At 38.2% G+C, this 20,711-nt stretch overlaps 5 protein-coding genes and 1 pseudogene across 5 annotated transcripts in view; 3 read left to right on the top strand and 3 right to left on the bottom strand.

Moving 5' to 3' along the window:
• LOC126787690 (non-specific lipid transfer protein GPI-anchored 6) overlaps positions 1 to 20,711 on the bottom strand; it is a 79,971-nt gene that overhangs the window by 57,941 nt on the left and 1,319 nt on the right. The gene's annotated exons all lie outside the window — the stretch shown is intronic.
• Positions 67 to 4,338, top strand: LOC126787682 (F-box/kelch-repeat protein At1g55270). Its single transcript, XM_050513576.1, has 2 exons — positions 67 to 579; positions 2,674 to 4,338. The coding sequence occupies exons 1-2, from the start codon at positions 526 to 528 to the stop codon at positions 3,922 to 3,924; spliced, it is 1,305 nt and encodes a 434-aa protein (XP_050369533.1). The 5' UTR covers positions 67 to 525; the 3' UTR covers positions 3,925 to 4,338.
• On the top strand, positions 7,039 to 9,584 carry LOC126787674 (receptor-like protein 2). The gene has a single exon (XM_050513565.1). It carries the CDS (start codon positions 7,061 to 7,063, stop codon positions 9,320 to 9,322), a length of 2,262 nt encoding a protein of 753 aa, XP_050369522.1. The 5' UTR covers positions 7,039 to 7,060; the 3' UTR covers positions 9,323 to 9,584.
• LOC126787584 (uncharacterized) lies at positions 11,002 to 11,520 on the bottom strand. The gene has a single exon (XM_050513435.1). The coding sequence runs from the start codon at positions 11,518 to 11,520 to the stop codon at positions 11,002 to 11,004; it is 519 nt and encodes a 172-aa protein (XP_050369392.1).
• Positions 13,230 to 15,456, top strand: LOC126787583 (receptor-like protein 2; annotated as a pseudogene).
• Positions 18,266 to 20,441, bottom strand: LOC126787691 (uncharacterized). Its single transcript, XM_050513588.1, has 2 exons — positions 19,743 to 20,441; positions 18,266 to 18,575 (listed from the first exon to the last, which is right to left on the bottom strand). The coding sequence occupies exons 1-2, from the start codon at positions 20,223 to 20,225 to the stop codon at positions 18,528 to 18,530; spliced, it is 531 nt and encodes a 176-aa protein (XP_050369545.1). The 5' UTR covers positions 20,226 to 20,441; the 3' UTR covers positions 18,266 to 18,527.

The raw sequence follows: 20,711 nt of genomic DNA, 5'->3' as shown, positions 1-20,711 counted from the left end.
TATCTCTATTGAGTCTATTCTCTGCCTTAAATAAAAAATCACATCTGAAAAGTGCATTAAACTAATCAAACCTACCTCTTTCTCTATGCTTCACTTCATAATCTCTGTTCTCTTTAATTTTGAGTCAGGTATTAACATTACAAAATCAGAAGTTGGTGAACCCCAAAGGGTCCAGCTGTACACAATTTCTTAGAGAGAGAGAAATAGGGAGCCCAAGTCTTCTAGAGAGAGAGAGAGAGAGAGTGAAGATGTGTGCCCTCAAGTTTTGCTCTTGTTATTGTTCAGAGACTAATTTAGCACAGCAAGACTCTTTATTTCTTGCTCTTCTTTGTTTGCATTTGCTGATTTGCACAAGTGAAGACTAAAACGGAACCCACAACCCAAAGACTGAAGCTTTTCACGGTTTCGGATCGGATTCAAGGAATTTAAGGTGAATCTCGATCTGGGTCTGCAAGGATTTGCTTTGGGGGTTCTGATTTTGACTTAAAGGTGGCATCTTTATATCTATGAGATTGTGGTTATCTGATGGACTCAAACGCTGTACAGTCTTCGAGGGGATATAGAGTTCAAGCTCCACTGGTTAGTCTTCTCATTGATCTCTAAGCCCCCTTTGGCAATTTGTATTTTTTCTAATACTTATTTATTTTATCGTGTTTGCTATGAATTCATGAGATTTTGGAGATACCCAGTTGAGAATTTAGTGAAAAGGTGTGATTTTTTTGAAGAATTTAGTTGATCTTGCAGTGTGTTTGATGTTTAGTGTCATGCATTGCCCTTTTGATTTGTTGTTTTGATAAAATTTTCAGCGTACTTGGCTTGTATTTGGTTAAATGTGCGATTTTGATAGGGAAACTTTGAGATAAGCTTATAAAGATGGATTTGAGGAAATGTTAAAGTTTAACTCGATTTTTAGTACTGTAATTTAATGCCTTAATGGGTTATTGTAATCTCAGGATGAAATCTTAGTCATTTAGTAGGAAAGAGAAGTATTTGGTGCTGTAGGAACTCCGCCAAGCTTTTTCCTTTTTGGCTTGATTTCGTGCGAGTGTTTTAAGAATTTGAGCATATGGCTGCTGTATTAGCTGCTTCCGAGCTTTGCAAAGCTGATCAAGTTAGAACACGATCTTAAAAAGTATATTCCACCTAAAATGGTTTAAAGAAATGGTGTACTCCCTCCTAATGCTACTTCTTTTTTATAGATAAAAAGGTTCATATGGAATTCGCTTGTTTTCTCATCATAAATCTGTTGCTAAGAAATTAGTGTTCCTCGTATTTGGTTAATATAGGAGGTTAGCACTGAGGTTTGAATGGCTAGCTGCTTCTGAGTTCATCTGCATTCTCTTATGCATTTGTAATTTGTTACCACTTTGGATAGGTTTTCAATCCCCACATATGTCAAAACCCTGAATGTTGTCATGGTCTTCCCATCTTGTTTCTCTATTGTCCTCTGCATTTCTTCTAACTTTAGATGTATGTGCATCTGACGCCTCATGTACAACAAATGCAACTACGTATTCGGGCAAAAGCCGGACTATCTCATCCTAAAAGATGTTGTAATAAACAGGTTATTATTATATCCTCAGATTATTTTTGACGATGTATAGTAGGCATACTGATTCCATTAGATTGATGTAAAAAGCTCTCTTTATGCAGCTTATTTGTTGGTCAGACATTGAATTCTTATGCCTGATAACATTGAATAAATACGGGCTGCCATAGCCCATTCCATACTCTCTGATGCAGTCAAAGTAGATTCAATGGCTACTGGCATCTACTTGTATAAATAGAAATTATATTAGATTATTCTGTTGGCTCATAGTCTTTGTAAGTATTCAAGAACATCATTGGTTGCATTTTCTGTTAGGACCATGGAAATGTTTCTAGTTTAAAAGTTATCTGAAAATTCAATCAACTATGAGGTTATTCATCTTTGTTATCAATCTAGATGATGGAGAAAATCTTGAAGGCTGAGAGATGGGGACTGTAAATAAGGTTCAGAAGCTGAGGATAATTAGCACATATAGTATAGGAAGAAGTAGAACAATGGTGCTGTTTTATTTAAATTATTAACAGTAAAAGCAAAAGACACGTGCATTTTCAGAGCATCTGAAATATATGTGAGTTTATGAGAAGGTGGTTCAGTAGTAGCTTTCAAGTTCATCTAGGATCAGTTCGTGAAAACTTCTGACCTAAATCACCTAGTGCTATTATAAGACTATAAGTTACTCATTGGGGTTTCATACATTTCTGCTTTGATGTCAATGTCACACATGTTTGTATACTGTGTATGCAGATTAAATTTGTGTCGCCGATGATGTTCTGAATTTGACAAGTTCGGCACTTGTAACTTGAAAGTCGTCTTTACCATTGCTTTCTAAACAGATCATATGAACTATACTGCCTATCTTCACAGGAAGTACAGTCATATGAAATGTGCCGTCACTTAGGTATATAGAGCTTATGTAGGTTACAGTCTCTGATTAGATTTGATTTCTATTGGTGTAAATCATAATATTTTAACTAATTATAATTATATACATACTGATTCCTTGTTAAAACTTTTATATTGTGATTTTTCACATCTAGAAGTTGTTTGTGCTTACCTATCTGCGTATAATTTTTTAAATGGTAACTTTTGTTATGCTAAGCATCGTAACATGGCTACTTTTGCAGGTTGACTCCGTATCATGTTATTGTAAAGTAGATGCTGGCTTGAAAACAGTTGCAGGGGCAAGAAAGTTTGTCCCAGGATCAAAACTTTGCATACAGCCTGATATCAATCCAAATGCACACAGGGGGAAAAATTCACGTAGGGAAAGGACCAGATTCCAGCCACCCCTTCTGCCTGGCCTACCTGATGATCTTGCAATTGCTTGTTTGATCAGAGTCCCTCGAATGGAGCACAGAAAACTTCGTCTAGTTTGCAAGAGATGGTATCGACTTCTGGCTGGAAACTTCTTTTATTCTCTTAGGAAAAGTCTTGGAATGGCAGAAGAGTGGGTTTATGTCATCAAAAGAGATCGTGATGGAAGAATCTCTTGGCACGCTTTTGATCCCACGCACCAGCTCTGGCAGCCACTTCCACCTGTTCCTGGTGAATATTCTGTAGCGCTTGGTTTTGGCTGTGCTGTTCTTAGCGGTTGTCACCTGTACTTATTTGGAGGGAAAGATCCATTAAAGGGATCTATGAGACGGGTTATTTTTTACAGTGCTCGGACAAATAAATGGCACAGGGCACCAGATATGCTTCGAAAACGGCATTTCTTTGGTGCTTGTGTTATCAATAACTGCCTTTATGTTGCTGGTGGAGAGTGTGAAGGAATTCAAAGGACTCTTCGTTCTGCTGAAATTTATGACCCTAACAAGAACCGGTGGAGCTTTATTTCAGATATGAGCACAGCTATGGTTCCCTTCATTGGGGTTGTTCATGATGGAATGTGGTTCTTAAAAGGACTTGGATCGCACCGTGAGGTAATGAGTGAAGCCTATTCTCCTGAAGCTAACACTTGGAACCCCATCAGTGATGGGATGGTTTCTGGTTGGCGCAACCCAAGTATTTCCTTAAATGGGCAACTCTACGCTCTGGACTGCCGTGATGGGTGCAAGGTTAGGGTTTATGATAGGGGGACAGATTCATGGAACAAATTTATTGATAGCAAGCTTCATCTGGGTAGTTCTCGTGCTTTGGAGGCTGCTGCACTTGTTCCCCTGAATGGGAAGCTTTGCATTATTCGTAATAACATGAGCATCAGTTTAGTTGATGTTTTGAGTCCGAATAAACAGGTTGAAAGTAACCCTAATCTTTGGGAAAATATTGCTGGTAAAGGTCATTTTAGAACTCTAGTCTCAAATTTATGGTCAAGCATAGCAGGCCGAACAGGTTTGAAGAGTCACATTGTACACTGTCAAGTGCTCCAAGCATGAAAAACCGACATTCATGTTGTTTCAGCTCTGTCAATGTGGGAGGTGAGACTTAAGATGTGGAGCACTGTTGTAGCTAGTATCTGTATACCCAAGGCAATCATCCCCTGCGTGCTATCTGGTATGGAACTGGTGATGCTGGTTTCAGCAGTAGACTTTCGAGGTTGTTGGTCTCAGCAATAGAATTATGTGGTCATTTCTTTACATACATGAAGAGAGAGATGAGGAGCATTCACATCTGTAAATTTTGTTATATTGGTCTAGGCCTTTTTGTCTGCTGCTATGGAAATTTATGTATTAGTGGTATGTTAGAGATGCTTTGTGAATATACATGGGTGATTAGAGATCATTCAATATAGACGTGTTCATCTCTGGGAATTGGTAGCTATGGGATTTATGTATTATTTATTAATCTTCTATTTAATCTTGAATATCTAATCAGTGTTCTTGATAGATCAGTAAAAATTGAAATGGTTGATTATGGGAATTGAGTGCTTGATGTCGAGATTGAGTACACACTACCATCACCATGTAATGATTTTACTGAAATTTCAATGTACACCAGCAAAGAATGAAATACACCAGCAAAGAACACAAATCAACCAGTCTCCATTGTCCCTTCTTATTGACATGAAAATCTTTCAATATCTGAACAATCTTAGTAATTCTGTTCACACAATGCACAGAATTTAAACTCCACGAGCGATCATTTCCTGAAATCTTTTGAAGGATTCTTCTCTTTGAATTTTTAGCTGGTTCCTGAACTTCTTGATGAAGGCATCAGCCATATCATTGATGTCGCCTTGCTCTTCAGCTGCCATCATCCTTCTGCTCATCGCTTGCTTCTTTGCATTGTCCTTCTCCTTCTGCGCTACTCGTTGGCTTCCACTCGCAGCAACCTCTCGACGAGCATCCATGGCAGCCTCGATTTTCGATAAGAAAGCTCAAAGAGTACTTGATGTCGGGATTTGAAGAGAAATGTGCCTCGAAATTCTTTGTGTTGTCTGCAACGTTCTTAATATATGGTGTATTTATAGCGTCAATACCTCAAACTTAGAAGCATGAGTTTCATATGGATTGAAGCAAAGGAAAGAAAGAGCAAAGAAGTTACAAAAGAGAAACAAGTTATACTTTGTCAAATAGTGATAAACGTTTCATGCTTTATGAGGCCAATCAAAGGCTAATTAGAATTGCTATTCTAATGCCAACTTGGTGAAAGAAATTAGCTCTACAACTTTGAGGCATCAATTGTTCAAATCCAGGCCATTAATTATCAGTAATATATGTTTATTCTCCCTCGTGGATAGAGAGGGTCAGAGGGATGATAGAGACCTTATGATTAACTAGTTGATCTAATTATGCAAACTTGTACCTGGTCTTAACGTTAACTATTGTTAAATTGCACACTATCGAGAAAACTATTGTTGATTAGTGCATGCCAATGTGAACGTTCGGCTGATGATATTAGTTTTATCAGTTTCAAACTTTCAACCATGTACCAAGATATTGACGACTGCCAGGTTCAACCATCCGAATCAATGAGTCGTTTCTTATGACGTTAATTGATTAGTTAAACATTTAGTATTTAATGAACTAGAACCTAGTCAGATCCAGCGGTAGAGATAGAAATCACAAATGAGAGGGATCAATATGCAGCTGAAAAATAGAAGGGATTTCACCAAGTTTCAAAGAAGAAAACCATAGACATTTACAACTTGCGGAATGCCATGGCACCCTTTAGCCCTTGAATAGCTCCCCCTCCCCGGGGTCATGTCTCTCATCTCATATCCTACCTTGAGGTCATTACAATTGGTCCGGTAGGAGCCACGTCTAATCCTGCCTAATTTTTGATAGGGTAAAGGCCCTAACTGAGAAGAATGGAGGAAAGGAAGAAGAATAAGATAGAGAGGATAATACCAATATTCTAAGCTGTCATAATTCGTTACAGAGCTTGCCTTAAATAGGCTTAAAGCTAGCCACGTGTTCAAAGGATATAGGTGATAACTAAACATACCCCATTTGCATAACAATTAATTGAAATTAACAGATAATTAGGTGATGACTCCATTTCCATAACAATTTCCTACCGTGAATGGATGTTTTGATCCACCATTTGCTCTAAGGAAACACTTCCAAGTTGCATTAGGTGACCATATTCCATAAAAATGAAAATAATTGGAATACACCAAAAAACCAGCTTCAACTTTGACATGGTGGAAACACATCCTCACTGTCAAATTGTCAATTTTTTCTCTCTAGAATCTAGAAAGCTATAATAAGGACTCACTAGTTTTCCATCTGCCACAAGATTTTAATCAAGTACAGATGCAACGCCGGTCAGACTAGGTTTGGATTAACTGGTAGTGCACGGTGGTTCAACCTCTTTGGCATCATCATAGACTTGAATTTATGGCCTTGTCCTTCACTTCGGATTCTACTGATCGGTCGAGTGTTATTAACTTATTATTTATACAAGGCCATTAGTCCAATCTTGATTGAGAAATTTTACGCGTACAACTATTATGCTCTGTTTGTATGGAGAAAAACGAGAAATTTAATTAAATTCCAATAAATTTAATATTTCTTATTGTGTTTGGGGTGAATTTTCTGAAAAAATGCAAATTCTATTGGAAAAAATAAGAGAATTTGAAACCTATCTTCATTTTTTATTTTCCGTGAAAAAATGTGTCATTCTTCAATTCTCAATCTTTTCCATGCAATTCTAACTATTTTTTTATTTTAGAAAATAGTTCAAAACAAAATAAATCTCAATTCTTAAAATTTTATATTATTGAAAAATAAAATTCTCATGAAAATAATTTTTTCATCAAGTAAGATTGAATCATTGATCATTAAAAAAAAAGATTATTTCATTGAAACATAGCACTAGTCTTGCCCTATTCCAATGTTTGTATTTACGTACTGAATATATGTAGGGCTTACAACAACCAACAACAAAGAGATCACTACCCAGAGTCCACGCAAAGACTAGGAACCAAGGAAATTGCAGGGTTCACATAATCATGACTCATGAGATAGTTTTCTTTGGTTTTGCTTTTTTACTCTTGCATTACTTTGCTCCAGTTTATAAATACACAAAATTACGAGCAATCGATCAAAGTCTACCTCTAAGAAAGAAATGCTAGTGCAGCCTGCAAAGCACGCAATGGTGCAAGCCTTGAGCTTGTTTATCATTTCCATGTCTTTTTTAACGCATGATATTCATGCATGTATCCAAACACAGCGTACTTCTCTCCTGTCCTTTGCCCTCATTCTGTCTTCTCCTTCCTTAAACTGGACTTCTACTAATTGTTGCCATTGGGAAGGCATCAGTTGTAATCGAGATGGTTGGGTCACTCATTTGCAGTTACCCTCCAAAGGGCTCAAACTGAAAGGAGATAGTTTTTCCTCATCATCACTTGCAAATCTCACACATCTCACTCACTTGAATCTCTCACACAATTCCCTTTCTGGTCCTCTAGATGACCTCTTCCTGTCCTTGAATGATCTTAAAATCGTAGATTTGAGCTATAACCTTCTCTTTGGAGTGTTACCATCTTCTCTTCCATCCAGCCATATTCAGATGATAGATTTTTCCAGCAATCGCTTACATGGTGCAATCCCATCTTCTTTTTTACAAAAGGCTTGGAATTTGGCTAGTTTCAACGCCAGTAACAACTCCTTTTCAGGTCCTATCCCATCCTCTATTTGTCTTCCTTCTTCTTCCTTGTTACGACATCTTGATCTTTCGTTCAATAATTTCAATGGTAGTATATCTTCTGGATTGGGGAAGTGTTCCAAACTGCAGGTCTTTCGTGCTGCTCACAATTACCTATCAGGATCCCTTCCAGAAGATATCTTCAATGTTACCACACTTGAAGAGATTTCACTACCTCTAAATTCATTGAATGGGGCAGTGAGTGATGCTATTGCCAACCTCACTAGCCTCATAACCCTTGACCTCTCTTATAACCAATTGAGTGGTGTGCTCCCTCTCCATCTTGGGAAGCTATCAAAGTTGAAACACATACTCCTTGATTTCAACCATCTAGAAGGTTCATTGCCCCCATCTCTGATGAATTGCACAAACCTCGTTGAACTACGTATGGGAGCCAACAACTTGGGAGGTGATATTTCAATGCTTAATTTTTCCAAACTTAGCCAACTAAGTAAACTTGACTTGCGGAAAAATAACTTCTTTGGTGTCTTACCGAGAAGCCTCTACTCGTGCAAGCTCTTGAAAGCAATTCGAGTTTCATTGAATAATCTAGAGGTTCAAATACAGCCTGAAATGGTTTCATTGAAATCCCTGTCCTTCCTCTCACTGGGAGGAAACAAACGTCTGACGAATATCAAAGAGACATTGAAGATACTGATGAGATGCAAACGCCTAGTAGTCCTCTCATTAGCATCTAGTTTTCTAGGTGAGGAGCTGCCAGCTGATCTTGGGGAAGTTGATTTTGATGGGTTTCAAAATCTTCGAGCTTTGGATTTGAGTTTCTGTAACCTTACTGGTCCACTCCCTCTATGGCTATCAAAACTCAAAATGCTGGAGCTCTTGGACCTCAATCAGAATAGAATCACAGGCTCAATTCCAAGTTGGATGGGGAATCTTCCTAGGCTGTATACTATAAGTATGGAATCCAACCTTCTTTCAGGGCAACTTCCAAAGCAGTTCTGTAGACTACCGATGTTGGTGTCTGAACAAGCTGCAGCTCAACTACATCGTACTGATATTGAATTGCCTATTTACATTCCCGGTAGTGTTCATGCAAAACCTTTACAGTACAATTACATATATTACGATCCATCAATATTCCTACGTGACAATTGCCTCAGTGGGAATATACCTAATGAGATTGGTCAGTTGCAGCTTCTCCAACTGCTGGATCTTAGTGGCAACAACTTCTCCGGCAACATTCCAGACCAGATGTCCAACCTGAAGCACATGGAGATACTGGATCTCTCCACGAACCATTTGTCTGGAAAAATCCCGGCATCATTCACAAGTCTTAATTTCTTATCAAGTTTCAATGTCTCGCACAATAATCTTGAAGGACCAATACCGTCAAGCACTCAGCTCCAGAGTTTCAATGCTTCTGCATTCGAGGGGAATCTGAAACTTTGTGGTGCTCCACTTCCAAAGAAGTGTCAGACAATAAAGGGTGCTGATGCACCTGATATGAATACCCAAGGTGCAGACACGAAGGAGAACCAATTTCCCTGGTTTTATGTCTCTGCTGCACTTGGGTTCATAACAGGATTTTGGGGAGTCTGTGGCCCTTTAGTGCTTATGACGAATTGGAGGTATGCCTATTATCACTTCCTAGAAAATGTACTAGACAGGTTCCGGGTGATGATATCAAGGAGTATGGCCAAAGTGAAGAGAAGTTTTTTTTAGAAGTTAGTACTCTCACTAAGCATGACATTTAAACATGTATAATCTACTTATAATACACAAGGCATAAAATGGTGTCTGTACGTGGCACACAGACAGAATTGCAATACATTATTTCGTTTTCTGGCTCCTAACAAGAAATTGATATTCACATCTATTTTCTTTCTGCACAAAGTTAAGAGCAACTAGCACAGATTTATTACGAGAGACAGAAATATATGCAGACCTTGTCCTTCTTCAATTGCCGACCCCAATGAGGTTTCTTCTATCTGCAAGACCGTAAGGCAACTTCATTAGTCCTCCAAAGTATAGTGTAATTTTGACTTGGCAATAAAATGGGAAGTATATTAGGTCATGGAGTGTAAGTCCAATCACTCCAATGGAGTGATTTATTATAGTGAAGATAACAGGAGCCAAAAAAGGGCAATTTAACTTTTGAGATGGGAACTCGTCCACCACTGTGAAGTTGAAGAAATTCTTCAAACAGAAAACACACTGCAAACAGTAGCTAAAACCTTCTCCACACAGCAAACAGCAACATGACAAGCTTAGAACTTAAAGATTGCATATCAATATGGTTTTTGTATAACTCCGAAGATGAGTATCTACATGTGAATGTGTACCTTTAAAAATGTGTATTTTGTGCCTGTGTTTATTGTAAAGGATCAATGACAATAAATGACTGAAGAACTATTGACTCAACTTGAAGAGGTTTCAAAAATTTCCCCAGTTTAGCTCCACTATCTTCAATCAAAAGGCAAAGGACATTACATTACCATTCTATACTAAATGAACAAGTGGTTCAAGGAATCCAGGCAACAACGAACAATAGTACAAAGACCATACAGATATGATTTTACTGAATCTCTAAACTTGTATAGTAAACAGGGTACTGATGAGGATGATAACTTTTGTATCTGTTGGATACCAAAAGTCTGGCAGGTAACTTTCTTCCTCACATGAACCCAGCCATATGTGAGCAGTATATAGGATTGACCTCAAGAATAAGACATAGATGAGAGTAAACATGCACATGGACATACATGATGTAAGAGACTTGATAGATCTAATGTTCCAAAAATTCATAATTGCAGGGTTGGAGTAACACACCTCACTTCTCGCCTACATTTATGTTTATCAAGGCAAGCAAGCCTTTATTTGAAATAAGAAAAAAGAAAAAATGAAGAAAAAATGACGTTTCTATCAAAACCTCACAAATATTGAAAGAAAAGACATAACATAGCCACAAGTTCAACAAGATGAGTTTTTCTATCCTTCAATTGTTGGCTGTAAATACCCTTTACTCTAATCATAAACGTCATTTTCCTTTTCCTTCGTTTGCAATTCTATGTAATCACCAAAACAAATGGCATAAATAGAAACGGAGACAGTAGCAACTAGCAAATTACTCTCAAGTTCAGTGCACTACTCAGAAAACCAAAACTCTTCCGAGTCCGGAACACATACATAATACATTCTCTACCAAAACAAATACTCAACCTTTAACCTTAACTTGAAGCAGAAAGAGATATTGGCTCTAGTTTTCAGCTCAGTATGCTCAAAATTACCAGCAAAACCAAACACAGAAAAAAAAAATTCCAGTCTTTCACATAAAATTCACACACACACACACACAGTAAAGTTCATATTTTTCTTCCAAAAGTGAAAGACCCAAATCTACCTCACATAGACTCAACACCACCAGCTCCTCGGCAAGCCTTGTTCTTACAGACAGGAACAACCTCGAACTGTTTAGCCGGCAATTTCTCCGACAAAGCACCAACGTAAAACTCAACAGAATCAGACCCTTGTTCCATGTGCATCCCCGTCACGGAAACCCAGATAAACAGCTTCTTGGCTTGAATCCCCGAAACATCGGAAACAGAGCCGAAACTCAGCTTCCCTTTGATGTTCTTGTTGTAGTACACCAGCTGGTCAAAGTGAACATAACACGGGCTTTCCAGATGGATCTCGAAGGTTCCATCATCGGAGAGAGTGTAGGATCTTACGTTGTCGGGTAAGAGACCCCGTGGGAGGCCGTACTTGGGGAGGAGGTCGTGGACGTCTATGATTGATTGGAGCGAGGTGGATGGACGGTTGGGGTTTGGTTTGAGGTCCCTGAGGGATTGAGATAATTGGGTTGTTGAGAAGAGGGTTAGGAGAAGAAGGTAGAGAGAGATTAGGGAGGATCCACAGGCCATGGATGATGAGCTCTAGGAGAAGTAGAAGAGAAGGGCGGGGAATTTGACTTAGGGAAGAACAGGGGAGGTGGGGTCATTTAGATGAGTAGGGGAGGGTCTAAGAATTTGTTTTCATTATTGGTGGGAGGGGCGGTTGTTACTTGGTAGGTACTTCTCTCTGGTTGGAGGGAAAATTCCAATGTGAGCTTTTCTAACATATTCTTCTCTCTAGTTGGAGGGAAAATTCTAAGGATGGATGACTAAAGACTTAATTTTTAATTAGATATATTTTTTCATCTAAATATTTAAATTTTAGGTATATATAAGTAGATTACTTGTACAATTTTTCAGCCAATTTAATAATGATTAAGATATCAAAGTAGATTATATTAGTGAACAGATCAAAATTATACATGAACTATTTAAGTTTATAATGAGTAAATCACATTTATGAATGTCTTAACAATTTTCAATTTGAATAAAAATTTATAAGTATGATTTACTCATATATATCTACAATTAAATGGTAGAGATCTAGATATAAGATCGAAACGTGGATGGATCTATTTGGTCCTCAACTAGCCCTCAACAAGATGGTACTCATTAGAAAGGCTCCAAAATTCCAATAGAGAAGTAAAAGAATTTGTTTTTTGTTTCTTCTGGTCAATCTTGTGACATATAGATCAAAATTGCATTCTTTATGAATCATCCATAATTCAAATGATGCACATTAACGGTCCAAATGATTTGCAGGGATCAGCCTCCAAATTTGAAGGTTTGAAGTCTAGCAAGACATGAGACATAATTTAAGTTGCTCATTTTTTAATTGAACTTGGTAAATTTTAAAACCAGAGAAGTGATGATATCTTTAAATTATTGCCGCGGTTGATTTTTTTTTTAATTTTCATGTTACAATGTAAATAGGATCTAGTCATCTAGATGAAGCTACATACCAGATAAACATATACAAGTCTTCATTATTATCTGTTGAGAAGGTCTCCTAGCTAGGAAATTGTACTTTGTGAAAGGAATTATGGTTGTGTACTGGTGTTTGCCAGAGTTGCTTGTTATTTGCTTCTAACCCTCAAGTTATATGCATCTTATTAGAGAAACGAACCAGAAAGCCAAAATCAACAAATGGATCAAGGCTTCCTTCAGTTCCTAGTGATCTTCTCATCCTAAGGGCCTAATATTATTATCTTGGCCTTCGTATCTTCTCATATCTATGCATGCAATAAAAATGAAAACATCTCTTTTTTCTCTTGCTGCCACTCTTATCGATCTTCTTCGAATTTTTCCCTAAGTTGGAAATCCTCCAACTGTTGCTACTGGGAGGGGATCACCTATGATCATTTGGTTCGGTCACCCATCTGGTGTAAAAATTCTATGACTATGAACAAAGGAAGACGAGCTGACTCGTGCAATTGTAAAAATAAAAATCACGAAAAGAAAGGTCTGTCAGAAAACTTGGATACAGATTCAATGCCAAAATATCTTCATATGAAAATGATATCTATCGTTTAAAAAAAAACAAAATGTAATGCCAGTCAAAACCTTATGTGGTCATCAAGTATTGACCCATTGAGTTGATTCATGAGAAATATTATCTGATTTGAACAATGAACACATGTAGCACAGACCTGCAATATGATGGAATGTGTATATACGTACACATTGTGAGCAACTTAACTACATCGACAACCAAGACAAACTTCTAGTGGAGCACAGAACATCTAATGGCTCCATGCTTCAGCATCCTTCTCATTCTAGGCTTCTTCTCTACATATATCCATGCATGCAGGCAAATAGAACATACTTCCCTTTTGGCCTTCGCCCTCACTCTCTCTTCTCCTTCCTTGAATTGGACTTCCAGCCATTGTTGTCTTTGGGAAGGCATCACTTGCAACCATGAAGGCTTTGTCACCCATTTGAGCTTACCTTACAAAGGCCTCAGACTCAATGTTAGTACCTCTCCCCTATCATCTCTGAGAAATCTCACACATCTCACTTATCTCAATCTCACTCACAATTCCCTTCCAGCTCAAGCCCTATCATTCTTGTCACTGAATCATCTTGAGACTCTTGATTTGAGCTATAACCTTATCTCCGGAGAACTACCGATTTCTCTGCTATCGGAGTATCCGGGTGCTGGATATGTCCAGCAATTTTTTTTATGGTAAGATTCCATCTTCATTCTTCCAACAAGCTTGGAATTTGACTAGTTTCAATGTCAGCCATAATAACTTCACAGGATCCATACCATCTTCCATTTGTTTCACTTCTTCCCCATTGATCAGACAGTTGGATTTTTCTTTCAATAATTTCGAAGGCAGTATATCTCCCGGACTAGGGGAGTGTTCCAAGCTCAAAGTTTTTTGTGCTGGGAATAACCACCTTTCGGGAACACTTCCACCAGACATGTATAATGTTACCACTCTTGAACAAATTTCGTTACCTCGCAATTCACTCTCCGGAATCCTTAGTGATGGCATTCTAAACCTCACAAACCTAGCAATCCTTGACCTCCCTTTTAATCAATTCAGTGGCGCGCTCCCACTCCATTTTGGGAAGCTCTCCAAGCTCAAAGTGTTGCTCCTTCAGTTCAACTTTCTGGAAGGTTTTCTACCCTCTTCTTTGATGAATTGCACAGGCCTCATAGAATTAAATCTAGGAATCAATCACTTCAAAGGGAATTTGTCAACGTATAATTTCTCCAAACTCGGTAGGCTCAGCAAACTGGACCTGTTGGTGAATCAGTTCACAGGTACTTTCCCCACGACCCTATACTCATGCAAGTTCCTCAAAGCAATTCGACTGGGTGGGAATGATATTGATGGACAAATACAACCTGAGATTCTGCCATTGAAATCCTTGTCTTATCTCTCGCTTTCCGCCAATACATTGAAAAATATCACAGGGGCAATCAAGATACTCGTGCATTGTCAAAGTCTTGTTTTCCTGTCCTTAGGGTCTAGTTTCCAAGAGGAGGAAGGTCCAGCTAATCTTAGCATGGCTGATTTTGATGGATTCCAAAATCTTCGATTTTTGGATTTGAGTAAAAATGATCTCACGGGTCAAATACCTATATGGTTATATAAGCTCAAGAAACTAGAGGTCTTGAATCTGAATACGAATAATTTCACAGGGCCAATTCCTAGCCAGCTTGGGAATCTTCCTATGCTCTTTCACTTGGACTTGTCATTCAACCAGATCTCTGGTGAATTTCCACAGGATCTTTGCAACCTGCCAATGCTGGTATCTCGAAACGACAATTTGACCATTGGTAATGGTAATGATCTCGAATTTCCTGTCTACGCCACAACTGATGGCGGCAAGAGAGCCACACAATACAATTCTCTGTCATTCTTTCCACCGGCTATATTGCTATCCAACAATAGGATGACTGGAAATATACCAATTGAGATTGGCCAATTGCAGCTTCTCTATATGTTGTACCTGGAAAACAATTCCTTCACCGGCAAGATTCCGGACCAAATATCCAACCTCAAAAAACTGGCAGTTTTGGATATCTCCGGGAATCATTTCTCTGGAAAGATACCAGAATCATTAGCAAGCCTTAACTTCTTAGCGACATTTAATGTGTCATACAATAATCTGGAAGGTCAAATACCAACAGACAATATGTTCCGACGCTTAGATCCATCTGCATTTGAGGGGAATCCTAACCTTTGTGGTCCTCCACTTCCAAATGGGTGCCAACTACCTCCAGATGATGACATTGATGGAGATGATAACAACAGTGATGACCAAGTTCCATGGTTTTTAGTTTCTGGTGCGATTGGGTTTGTTCTGGGATTTTGGGCTGTATGTGGTTCTTTGATATTTTTCAAGATGTGGAGATATGCTTATTTCCGATTCCTCAATAATGTACACGATCGCCTCTATGTGATAATAGCTGTGGGGATTGGAAGGATGAAAAGAAGGCTTAATGCATAGAAGCTAGACTGAAAGTTCTTCTGCAGTACATGTACTATTTCCAGTTGTTATATATCCACAATTTGTATTCGTATGCTCTGTTTAAATAAATATTTTGTATGAATCAGCCTAGACAGATGATCGCTGATAATAACACTGTCAGCATTATCCGAGGGCATAAGCAGCATCTCAACATAAGACGAATGTCCAAATGCTTCAAGGACCCTCAATTTGGTCAGAAACTTCTTCACCCCCTCAGTTTCAAATTGAATTTGAACCTCAAAGACATACATATATATATATATATATATATAGAGAGAGAGAGAGAGAGAGAGAGAGAGAGTAGATCTCTAGATCTATCTCCATAAATCAGTCATCTGGACCAAAGACCCCAAAAATTTCCACCGCAATTGGTAAAGCTTATTACTTTATCGGAAATTTATAACAATAATCTTGAAAGGAAAATACAAAATACCAACAAGCTCTTCATTTCTTCACATATATTTGTATCAAACAAATTGACTTATCTTTCATTCTTTATATTAAGTTTACATAGTGTATCTACATATTGAAGTAACTTAATATTTCCCATCACGAGGATCAGAAAATAAGAAATCAAGGGCTAAAGGATAGAAATGATCAACTCGTGTTTAATGTAACTTAACTCTCTTATAAATTCACATTTCTAATAGCTCTGTAGTTCTACTCCCACTATAAGTACAAAACGGTGAGCGACTACAGTAATCATCTGCAGTTCTGCACTTAACAATAGCGCGTTCCTGGGAAAAGCATCCCCACTTTACCTCAGGAAGCCTAAAAGGCTAAAACTCGAAGTACTTACATCAGACTTAGTGGTATGTATCACAATGATAAATCACAAACTTGATTTTTCTTTTTTATAGTTTCTAAATACTTTCTATATATAGTTGTTTGCAGTCTTTGACTTTCTGCTTCTATATACAACTCCATGAGATGCATGTGTATGCAAAATAATCAAGACTACATGACTGTCCGGCAACACTATAAAAATATCGCCAAATAATTTCACGTGTTTCTCATATATAATGAAGTTTGAGATTCTCTCCAATCTTATAAATACAGTATTGTGTACCTGAAGGGCTTCAGGATAATGTCTTCGCTGAAATTTTGATGGAATAGATTGCCTGAAGAGAACTAAACTCTGCAAAATGAGTTGAATATATTAAGCATATATGGTAACTGCTGGAGCCAGGAGGGAATAAAATGATTAATTGATGGAAATAATTTCTGCATGCCTTTAGATTAACACCATTGTAGTCCATTTAAGTTGAGTCCTGTGTACTGAGGTTCTACTAATTAAGTGATTTTGATGCTTGGTTAGTTCTTATAAGTAACAAAGGCATCAACAGATTTAATTTCATTATAATAGAGGGTTTTCCCTGATTTCTAACAATCATTTGACAGCATCAAGATTTTAACAAACATTCAACATCACCACCAATATACTAGAAGATGCACAGTCGAAATGTGATAATGGTTATCAGATTTCATGGTTCCTAGAAAAATTGCAAAGCATAGATTCCTAGAAAAATATACAAGATAGGCTCTACATAATGATGATAATGATAAGGCTCAAAAGATATCTGCCATCTATTTATCTAACAACACATAATGATATGAAAAAATCAGGCATGCAAAATTTCTTGAGCTTGGAGTATCTTCACTGATACCTTTCCGACGAGCTTTTACTGATGCCAGTCCCTAACAGGAATTTGACTTGGTGCAGGTAATACAGAGAGACATGGAAATTCTTATCCTCAACTACGCTTACTTTTAAATAGAATTCCGTATCACAGGGGCAATGATATATGCATTGCAAAAGTCTGAGATTCCTAAGTTCGTATCTGGTTTTCTAGGAAATTTCAACGGGATGGCTGATTTTGATGGATTCGAGACTCAAACTGAGATCTGAGTGGCTGGAACCTCATCCGTCAAATGCCTATAGGGTTACCTAAGAGCAAGAACTAAAAAAAGTGAATCTGAATTTCAATAAATAGGTTGGGACTCTTTCCAGTAACTTGACACTTGACTCACTGCTGACAACATAATCAAATTCCCTGGTTTATATGTCTTACACTTGGGGTTCATTTTGGGTTTCTGGGCAGTCCTTTGATTTTAAGAATATATGGAGATATCCATAATTTTCAATCCTTCAAAAGTGCGTAGGCTGTGATTATAGCAGAGCATATGATCAAGTTTAATTACAGCTACTTTGCATGAAGAAGTAATGAAACGGAACCAAACAATTACAGCAGAACTAAACTAAAAACAATATTCCACAGATTTGAATCTAAGAAGATATGAGATTGATCAGTATTACCTCAAGGAAGGGACTCCGTATCTTTGCTTGAACTATCGGAGTCGCTCATGCTATATTGCTATCTATGGAGGTGATCAAAGATTCAAAGTGCCAAGAGTTTAGGCTGCACCTTGACATCCGCATTTTCTAGGATTTCTGAGCTGTGTAGATACTAGATTCTTTTTTTTTTGGGTCCAATGTAGATACTAGATTCCATCAGTTGTTTTCTCACTCAGGTCGATTTAAGTTGCTTGCTTTGTAGCTTTTTTTTTTTTTTGTGGGGTTGATCACTCGTGTACATGTTGCTAACCCAGGGATGTTGAACTTGAAACATAATAAGGTAGGTCCAGAATGAGAAGGAACGAAAACCTTTTGGTTTTGATTTATCACCCCCTCAACAACATCATAAGCAGCAATTCAACAGCAAGGTGCCCTACACATTTTCACCTTTCAGCCTTGATCGGGCATTCATGTGTACATGCAACATTCAAATTAATATACAAGATCAAGTCCTTCATATATGGCAGTATCGTCAATACAAACTACATTGTTGCAACCAATAACACTAGTAACAATACCCATGTGGGAAAATAACTATGAAACATGTCCAGTAGGGTACATTACATTTGATTTTACTACAACCAAACTCAATGGCTTGTGAGTCTAGGCTTCGGTATCTTGAAAGTGTCGAGTAAGACTTTGTGGGTTTTTGAGGCTCCACCACTACGAACACCTTAAGCACTTCATCCGTCAGCTACTCAGTAAGTAGCATCTTTATCTCTTCTTCCAGTGGAGATGGAAGCTGCAAATCACAACAGGACAACAGTTATATATCAGTAGGAAGAAATTCAACAAGTACACAGTGCAATCTAAAGGCCATATAGAAACATCAACAGGATTCTAACTAAATCTCATCTAGTGCAGAAATTCGGATATGATTCTCAATGATAAACAGTTAGAGATCCACCGGAACCTTTGATAACCCTATCACATCACTAATTGACACAAGATCATCATAGAGCTTAAGCTCATAGAGCACACGCGGATAACTACAGGAAGACAAGTTAAAACAGAGTAAATTCCTGCAACCAAAGTTACTATTTGAAGAAGACTGCAGCATATACTAACACAAGAGAAGGGTGAGATAAGTGGTTGACACATGTACTCGAAAAAATAAGATACAGTTGATGATAACAAATGAATGATGACTGAGGGAGCTAGAGTAGGCGAAATGCCTGACAATGGGGATGAGACTATCAATGAAAACTGCAGTAACCGTTCAGTTGGAATAATGCACCAGTTAAAAACCTTCTGATACCCTTCTATCTATAGCCCACAATTATACATAGAGAAGCTTATCAAAAAGATGACTCTCAAAGCAAGCAAAGTTTTGTCAATCATAACAATTTCATTGTCACTTTTCAGGCTTTCCCCGTAAACACAAAAAAATGGCAACATGAAATGTCTTTCTAATAGATCTTCGCCTTGCATATGAATACAACATATTCCACACCTGGTTTTCATCTCTCCCAAGTTCCAAGTTCCAAGTTCCCAACAGAGCAGAATGCCTCATTGATCAGCTATGGCCCTATAGCATCCTTATTATACGAAATGACTAAGCCAGCCTATTGAACTATGTCGAGAAAGTAAACAAGGTCAAGGTAATCTGTAAGTGTATCGAAATTCAACCACTTTATGAAACCCACATAGCTTGATCCTAACCAAATCCCCCTCAATTCAGTGTATACAAGCTACATACAAACCCCAAACTACTATATCCCAACATAACAACATTTACATACACAAAGAAAAGTTTGATTCACTTCTACTACTTCAAACATCAACAAAGCCATAAGGCAAATCAACATTAATCCAAACATCAACCAATATGAACAAGCTCAACACAAACATCATAAAAAGATCAAAACTTTAACCACAAACATAAAAAAAAAGCTTCAAACTTGACTACCTGAATGACCCGTCTGAGCGACCCGAGACAAGAACCCGAACCCGAAACCCCGTCGCGGCAAGAATGAACACTCTGGAACTGATCAACATCGAGCTTCTTGTTGATGATCCCAACGGTGAAGTAGATGCTATCGGACGGCGGCAAATCGACGCGGATCTCATCGACGTCGAACCAAAAGAACAATCTTTGGACCTGAATGCCCTTGAGGCCGGTGATGGCGCCGTAGCTCAGCTTTCCGGTGATGCTTGTCTCGTAGTAGACCAAGTAGTCGAACTGAATATAGCAGGGCTTGTCCAAAACGACGACGAATCGGCCGTCGTCGGATAACGTGTAGTTGGTGACGGAGGCGGGTAGGAGACCACTGGGGAGGCCGTACTTGGGTAAGAGCTCGAAGACCGACGCGGATGAGTTGGAGGAGAGAGAAAGGGAGGGGCTTGCGGCGGCGGAGAGGAGGAGGAGGAGGAGGATTGGAAATGGAGCCATGTTTTCGGGTCGGGTTTGGAGAGAGAGAGAGAGAGAGAGAGAGAGAGATTCAAAGAAGTTGGAGTCTTTGGGTTTTGGTCTTTTGGATATTACTGATTTTGGTTGGAGTGGTTTATTGGGTTTTATTACTTTTATATGTTTTAGTGTCTTTGACTCGTGGTTTGATCTTTGGGATTTTTGACTCCTTGAGCTATTGTGCAGATTTTGGGGTTGTTTATGGTTGAGATTTTATGGCTTATTTGATTTTGATTTTATGGCACGTAGATAAGTTTCGGGTAAGACGTTGCTAATTAGTTTCATTTATAGTTCAGATTCGTTTTTTGTTTATTAATGGTACGTTAGTCATCATAAATTGATTTTTTTACAAAAAAAAAATGGATAGATAAGTTTTAGTTAGTGATCAATTTCACAAAGGGTCCCTTTCACAAATGGCTGAAGAGTGATATGTGCATGTAGAACAACAACTTCAGTTGCCTGACAAGTATT

Source organism: Argentina anserina, chromosome 3 (assembly GCF_933775445.1).
Source record: "Argentina anserina chromosome 3, drPotAnse1.1, whole genome shotgun sequence".
NCBI lineage: Eukaryota > Viridiplantae > Streptophyta > Magnoliopsida > Rosales > Rosaceae > Argentina > Argentina anserina.
Note: the sequence above shows the minus strand (reverse complement) of the source record. Positions and strands in the feature narration are given on the sequence as shown.

What these genes read in the sequence shown, in the direction of transcription:
- LOC126787682 (XM_050513576.1), top strand. Translation starts at nt 526, where the DNA reads ATGGACTCAAACGCTGTACAGTCTTCGAGGGGATATAGAGTTCAAGCT. An exon ending in ATAGAGTTCAAGCTCCACTG is followed by an intron (nt 580 to 2,673) that starts GTTAGTCTTCTC and finishes CTACTTTTGCAG; the next exon opens with GTTGACTCCGTATCATGTTA.
- LOC126787674 (XM_050513565.1), top strand. Translation starts at nt 7,061, where the DNA reads ATGCTAGTGCAGCCTGCAAAGCACGCAATGGTGCAAGCCTTGAGCTTG.
- LOC126787584 (XM_050513435.1), bottom strand. Translation starts at nt 11,520, where the DNA reads ATGGCCTGTGGATCCTCCCTAATCTCTCTCTACCTTCTTCTCCTAACC.
- LOC126787691 (XM_050513588.1), bottom strand. Translation starts at nt 20,225, where the DNA reads ATGGCTCCATTTCCAATCCTCCTCCTCCTCCTCCTCTCCGCCGCCGCA. An exon ending in CGCTCAGACGGGTCATTCAG is followed by an intron (nt 18,576 to 19,742) that starts GTAGTCAAGTTT and finishes TGTGATTTGCAG; the next exon opens with CTTCCATCTCCACTGGAAGA.